General features: G+C 38.7%; 1 protein-coding gene across 1 annotated transcript; it reads left to right on the forward strand.

Moving 5' to 3' along the window:
• The first annotated feature begins 7395 nt into the window (after positions 1-7395).
• On the forward strand, positions 7396-7829 carry LOC133096620 (AP-2 complex subunit sigma-like). The gene is made up of 2 exons (XM_061198245.1): positions 7396-7540; positions 7642-7829. The coding sequence occupies exons 1-2, from the start codon at positions 7396-7398 to the stop codon at positions 7827-7829; spliced, it is 333 nt and encodes a 110-aa protein (XP_061054228.1).
• Positions 7830-8050: the final 221 nt, after the last annotated feature.

An 8050-nucleotide genomic window follows, 5' to 3' on the forward strand; every position in this document is an offset into this window, starting at 1 on the left:
CTGAACTGGGAACCTTTATACACCAGCTCTTCATTCTCACAATAACCCGGCAAGATACTAATTCTTATTTATAAAACATGAAACTGAGGCTCAGAGAGGTCAGGTGTCTGGGACGGTGTAGAGAACAGAACTGAGCACTGGCCTATGTGACCCCAAAGCTGGTCTTCACTTCCTGATACGATGTATTATATATGCATTTGTTTATTGTTTGTTTCCCCCCCCACCGACCAGAATATAAGCTCCCCGGGGGCAGGGATCTTGTCTGTTTCATTCAGGCCTAGAAAAGTACCTGGCACATCGGAGAAATTAAAAATATTAATTCAATAAGTAAATGTACATGTTATATACTTGAGTCTCACAGGAAATGCTTTTGCAAGGATCATCTCTACAAATTTCAGGGTCTTCATGGCTCAGTATGAGACTTTCCACCTTCTCTCTACCTTCTTCAATTCTTTCTAGATCCACAGCTCTGGGATGGCTTGGAATGCCATCAGGGTTGGGCAAGGTGAAGAAGGCTCAGGACTGATCCCAAATGCGATACTACTTTACACCTACTAGATTGGTAAAAAGCAAGGTCTGAAAATATCAAGTGTTAGTGAGGATATGGATTAACAGGAATTCTTACATGCCACTGGTGGGAGTGTGAATTGATACAATCACTTTGAAAAAGCTTGGTACTAGCTTCTAAAATTGAACTTGCTCATACTCTGAGACTCAGCAATTCCGACCTCCACCCCTGCACTCCTAGACATTATTCGTAGAGAACTTGTAACTGTTCACCAGGTGACACATTTGCAGCAGCATTGTTCATAATGGCAAAAAAATTAAAATAAAAAATAAAAACCCACTAAGCAACCCAAACATCCAAGGACGCTAGAGTGAATTCATAAGTTTTGCTATCATCAAGCAACAACACAGATAAATCTTAGAAACATAGCTTTGGGTTAAAAAAAAAACAAATGAAGTGGCAGAAGACTAATTCAATATGATATTTTAATAAAGCACAAAACAAGGAAAATGAAACAGTACAAAGTTTAAAGATATATACATATGTGCCACAACTACTTTTTAAGCATTGGAAAAATAAACACAAAAATTGAAGATTGTGGCTACCACTGAAAAAGAGGCAGAGGAAAGAGGTAGGAGAAGAACATATAAGTAGATGCAAAAAAACCCCAATAATGTTTAGTTCTTAAGTGGTGTGGTGTGTTCATGGCTGCTTATTAAAATGCCTCAAATCTTAGATATAAAACTACGTGACTTCTTTTATATGTATCAGCTATCAAATAAGTGCGTAAATCAAGCCAGCCAGCCCAGGATGGAGCTGTGTGTGAAGGCACTATGTCTGTCATCCGCACAGACATCTGCTGGCTGCTGTCAGGAGTATACTTCGGGCATCTGGAAGCTGTTGTTTACTGCATCATTGGTGCCAAGAGGTGAGCTGAATCCCATAAGTGAGAAATGAAACACTCAAACTTGGAACTCCCAAGTACACATCTAGTAATTATGCACCAGAGAGGAGACTTCATTCAGGGAAAGAGTAATTTATTTGTATCTAAACATTCCTTTACTGTTTGACGATGTGGTGATCCCACCGAGAGGTACCAGGGATTCAAATGTGTTCTTTTATAAACATTTTTCTTCATGCCCATCGTGTTGTATAAAGCTGCCAAAGATCATGCCTTAGATTCACTTGGGCTCTTCTCCTCATACAGGGAGGCACACAAACTCTCAACTACATATGTGGAATTAATGTGTCTGATAACACTTGCCTCATGTGAGAAAAGTCACTGATTTCATCACTCTTTATAGCAGTTTCAGGAGTCCTGGCAGCTCTTGCAATCTATAAATGGGGTAACTTCATTAATTCTAATTAAGTGTCAGAAATGAAAATCAAAAACACACATTAAGACTTTTCCCTTGATAAGGAATGTTAACAACATGTGACCTTAGCTGTGTGACAAAGACAATACTTGTACTGTAGTCTACGGTGTCAGACTCTTGTGGAGAGTATTAAAAGTGCTCTGAAAAGGAAATTTCTTCGTTATTTTTAATGATAAGTTTTAGACAAGAAAAATCTATAACTAGGCTTACTTTCTTCATAATGAAGATGAAGATTTATAAATCACCCAGAAGATATGATCAATGTAAATAAGCTGGTCATTTAGATACATTTATTTTTTGGTTTATATTGTCAATGAAAGTGTCTTTATCACATGAACCAGGTAATTGCTAAATCTTTACCTTACTTTCTTCAGACAAGACACAGTGTCAATCATTGATCTAGGCTACAAGGCAATTTTCTTACAAAATTAAAAATAGCTTTTTAGTGGGAAGCAGCAGCATAGCACAGAGAGATCAGCTCAGTGCTTTGCAATGACCTAGAGGGTGGGATAGGGAGGATGGGAGGGAGGCTCAAGATGCAGGGGATATGGGGACATGTGTATGCATATGGCTGATTCACTTTGGTGTGCAACAGAAACTAACACAGTATTGTGAAGCAATTATACTCCAATAAAGATCTATTTAAAAAATAGTTTTTAATAAACCAATTAAAGAAGGCTGTGTGTGTATGCATAATATATACATAGATATATACACCACATATATAATATACACGTACATATATATGAAAAATGTATTTTTAAACTGCCCACTATTCTTAGAATAAGTAGCAACAGGTTTATAAAAATAGCAAACTGATTTTCTAGTAAATTAATTCGCATGTAATTTAAAAAAATTATGGTCATCCAAAAATGGCACATTGCATAGAACATGATATACAGGTGTTATTTTGTTGCTTAAGGATCTGGTCACTTTCCTGGGACTATTTCTTACATTGTTATTAGTATTGTCCTTTATAAACTTTTGATTTTTAGGCATCATGATAATACAATATCTGTCCGTTCATTCATTCAACAAATATTTATAAAATGCCAGGCACTTTGCTGTGATAATGATTAAAGAGGATCCTTTACCTCACAGAACTTTCTACTTAGTGATGGAGAAAGATTTCAATATCACACAAAAAAACTTACAAAATGTGGATAAAGAAAAGGTATATGGTGCTTAAAGATTATAATAGGGTAAATATACCTTATTTAGAAAGGATCTCAGAAGGCTTCCCCCAGGACGTGATGTTTGATGTGAGGAAGCCCAGATATATAAAATCAATGATTTGCATCTTATTTTCACTAGAATTCCTTTTAATGCCTGGTGTTTTAATAGAATCACTCTCAAAGATACATGATTAATTTTAATCAAATCCACAAAACTTGATTACTTTGTGACAGGTAGCATGGAAAAGAACTAAAATAATGAAAGTTCTTGCCTTCAGTGAGTTTACTGAGTAGGGAGAAAAGCACAATACAACAATATAAAACAAAACTTGATAAGCAAAATAAGTGATATACAAGCAAAAGCACGGAAGAAAAACTTTCTTCTAGTTAGTAGACTCTAAAATATTTTCACTGACTGTGCGGCATATACTTTGGGCCTTGCATTATAGGTGGGAATTTGAAGATAGACATGGGAGAGAAAGCATTTCAGTTAAATGTACAAATGGGAAAACATGAAACGTATTCTAGAAATTGTGGGTCCAGCTTGAGTTCTGTAAGAAGAAGTGGTGAGAGTTGAGGCCGGAAAGTTAGATTCGAATCAGGCTGTGACAGCTCTTGATTGCTATGCTGAGGTTTGTACAAGACTCAGAAAGTAGCAGAAGATAAATTATTGGACGAATGCAACCAGCCCTGCTCAGCTCTCCTATTTCATAATGTAGCTCTGAGCCTAGGAAATGATAAACTCTGACATCCCCTGTCTCTATCTGTTCCTTCATCTGATTAAAACAGAGACCAGCTACTTGTGTGCATTTGGAGAAACCCAAAGGGCCTGCGTCTTTGAGATCAGGAACCTAGTCTTATTTATACTGTTATGTCTAGTACGTCACATAAACTTGACCTGAGATTAGTGCTTAATCACTGTTAGTTCCTGTATTTATCTTCTCAATCATTAGGTAGAAACCAATAAAAGAAGGACCAAAGCTGATATATTCCCTTATATTTTTAAAATTACATTAAAAAAATCTGAACAGACATAATCAAATACAATGTACTGTATTGGGCATTGGCTTGAAAAAAAACAGGTGAAAAAGGCATTCTTGGGACATTTGGGGAAATTTGGCTGTGGCCAGATACATGAGGATACTATGGGATTATTATTCATTTTCCTAGGTGCTTGCAACTAACTTTCAAATATTCAGCAAAAAAATACATATATACACACACATACACAGATAAAGCAAATATACCAAAACATTACTAATTGTTGGATCTGGGTGAATGATATGCAAGTGTTCATTTTAGTATTCTTTTAACTTTACTATATGTTTGAAATTGTTCATAATAAAAAGTTGGGAGGGTTTAAATTCCAAAGATATATTCCACCAACACCTGAAATTAATAAAATCTTATATCAACTATATCTCAATTAAAAAAATCACACACGGGCTTCCCTGGTGGCGCAGTGGTTGAGAATCCACCTGCCAATGCAGGGGACACGGGTTCTATCCCTGGTCTGGGAAGATCCCACATGCCGCGGAGCAACTAAGCCCGTGCGCCACAACTACTGAAGCTCACGCGCCTAGAGCCCATGCTCCGCAACAAGAGAAGCCACCGCAGTGAGAAGCCCAAGCAGCACCACGAAGGGTAGCCCCCGCTGGCCGCAACTAAAGAAAGCCCGTGCACAGCAACGAAGACCCAACACAGCCAAAAATAAATAAATAAGTAAATTTATTAAAAAAAAAAAAAAATCACACACACACAAATATACTTCATCAGTCAGCGTTCTTAGTTTCCAGTAAAGAAACCAACTCTGGCTAATTTAGGAAAAAGGTTTTTATTAAAAAGGTAATGGGTAGCTCACAGATTTTGGGACGGCTTGAAAATCATACTACCCCACACGTCCTGTGAACTCCTCACTCTGTCCCCATCGACCTCACAGCTTGTTCTGCCACTGATGCTGCAATGGCTGCCTTGTCTTCCTCTGGAGACAGAATATAGCTGCCATTGAACTGCTGCCTCTCCTGGGCCAGAATGGATTTTGTAAGCATCTGACTGGGGTAGCCCATGCCCTGACCACAAGGGAGTCTGAGAAAGCACGAATCTTGCATTTCAGTTTCTATAGTGGAATGCTTGGCCTGCTTCATTAGGTGGGGGATTCTGCAGAAATAGCAAGGTGGTTCAGATATTGATTGGTGAAGAACAGTAACAAAAGCCAACTGCTTCTGCAACTGATATAGAAGTCGATGTTATTAAAGGTGAAAGTTACACTCCTTCCCAGAGGAAGTCACAATTTAATATGTATGTATGTAACTGTCTATCTATCTATCTATCTCTCCATCTATCTAAAGTATTGATAACATACACAGACTTTTTTACATAAACAATAATAACATTTACTGACAATTGCCGTGTACCAGATACCACTTTAATATATGTTTATATGAATTAACTAATTTAATGCCCACAGCGACCCCAAAGACCCTATGATATAGAGACTAACATTATTATTTCCCTTTGAGGAAACTAAAGTTCCAAGGTTAAGTATATTTAAACTATCTAAGTTCCCAGACGTAGTAAGTGGTGGAGCCAGGATTATGAATACAGATAGTGCCTATGCTCATTAAACACAGCCTCTCTGGTATCATTGTTTTTTTACTTTCTTCATTCACTTATCAGTATATGATTGTCCACTTCATTCTGTTAATGGTTGAGTAATAAGGGCAATTGCAATTAATCTAATCATTCCCCTATTGATAAACATTCAGGTTGTCTGATTTTTCCCTAATTAAAACAATATTTCAATAAATGTCCTCTTAGACATTTTCTTTGTGCATATGTATAAGTATTTCCAAGAGTCCTAGAAGTGCAATTGCTGGGTCAAATTGTACAAGCATCTTAAAATTTATAGATATTGCCAAATTGCTTTCTAAAAACTTTTGTACCAATTTACATCCCACCTCTCTAACAGAGTATGAGTATCTCTCTCTCTTAACTGTTTTCTACATTTGTGACAATTTAATAGTGAAAAATATTTCATTGTGATTTTAGTTTATATTTCCTTGATCATAGTAAACCTCAGCACCTTTTGTGTGTTCATTGGCTCTTTATATTTTACCCTCTATGAATTGCCCATTTACATCTTTTACCTTGTTTTCTCCATTGGATAATCTTTTTCTTGATTTGAGGGTGTGCTTATATAAAAATCCTTTGTCTGTCATATATGTTATCAATTGTTAAACTTTAAACCGAAAACTGAAGAATTTAAAAGCAATGGAAGTGTGTTACGTGTGTGTGTGAGCATGCACACATGCACACTTCTCTATGATTAAAAATCAATCTCAGGGGAATTCCCTGGTGGTCCAGTGGTTAGGATTCTGTGCTTTCGCTGCTATGGGCGTGGGTTCAATCCCTGGTTGGGGAACTAAGATCCCGCAAGCAGCGAGGTTCGACCAAAAAAAATAATAATAATAATCTGGGGTGAAATCTGAATGAGGCCTGTAGTCTAGTTAAACAGTATTGTGCTAATGTCAGTTTCCTTGCTTTGATATTGTTAAATTAAATATTACCATTGGGGGAAGCGGAATGTTGAGTTTCCTAGAGCTGCTGTAATAAATCACTACAAACTAAGTGACTTAGAACAACAGACATTTACTCTCTTATATTTCTGGAGGCTAGAATTCCAAAATCACGATGTTACCAAGGCCATGCTCTCTCTGAATGCTCTAGAAAAGACTGCTTCCTTGCCTCTTCTGTAACTTTTAGTGGTTTGCCAGCAATTCCTGGCATTCTTGGGCTTGTAGATACATCACTCCCATGTCTGCCTCCACTGGCACATGGTGTTCTTGTTGTGTCTGTGTCTGTGTCCAACTTTCCCTCTTCTTATAAGGACATCAGTCGTTGGATTAAGGCCCACCCTAATCCAGGATGCCCTCATTTTAACTTGATGTGAAAGGATGGTTTGAAGCTAGAAGCTGAGAGACTCAATGGAGATGTGTGCATTTATCAAGGTAAGAAGAGACCTGAGCTGGCACACAGGTAGGGAACGGCAAGGAAGGTATAAACGTGAGAAACATTCAGAAAGTAACATGTACAGGATTTAGTGACTGGTTGGATATCACAGAGTAAGTAAGAGAGAAAAGTTGAGAAAAACTCCCAGGTTTCTGGCTAGAGAGCCTGGATGGTTGCAATGCCATTCACTGACACAATGTGCTGGTGATTCTCCAAGTGCCCCACCAAGCTATTCTCCACCCTTTAGCCATTGCTTTGTGCCCCAGAAAGCTGACCTTTGTGGACTGAATCACCTGGGAACTTTGACCTCTGGTTTCATGGGGTCTCTATGATCTGCTTCATCCTCATCCAGAACCTGGTGGGCAAGACACATCTAGTCAAGTGGTACATGCAGTTTGATGACAGTGAGAAACCAAAGTTGATAGAGGAGGTGCACGCCACCAGAGTCACTGTTGGAGATGCCAAAACACCAACTTTGTGGAGTTCTGGAACTTTAACATCATTTACTGAAACTATGCCAGTCTCTACTTCTGGATCTAGGTGGATGTCCATGACAACAACCCGGCTATCTACCACTTTGTGGAGATCTTAAACAAATATTGCGACAATGTTTGTGAATTGTCTGCTTTTACATCCAAGGTTTATTCGGTGACAGACTTGACGTTGGTGACTAGCAAGATCTGTGAGACCAGCCAGATGAAGGTGCTGAAACAGTGGCTGAGGCTGCAGTCCCTGGAGTCCATGCCTGGGGACCACCTCTGACAGCCCCTCCCTCAAGTGCCCAGGAGGAAGGCACCCAGCTGGGTCTGGGTCTCAAGAGAGGAGACCGCACCCTACTGCCTCCAGGCCCCAGATGCCCTTAGAGGCCACATTTGTGTGTACTGAGTAACTGTGCTGTCATTGTGTGATACTGTCAGTGTGTGTGTACAGACCCCCAATAAACTTGTGGCCCCTGCCTGAAAAAACAAACCCAACCTGAAATC

This window comes from Eubalaena glacialis, chromosome 8 (genome assembly GCF_028564815.1).
Source record: "Eubalaena glacialis isolate mEubGla1 chromosome 8, mEubGla1.1.hap2.+ XY, whole genome shotgun sequence".
In the NCBI taxonomy this organism is placed as follows: Eukaryota; Metazoa; Chordata; class Mammalia; order Artiodactyla; family Balaenidae; genus Eubalaena; species Eubalaena glacialis.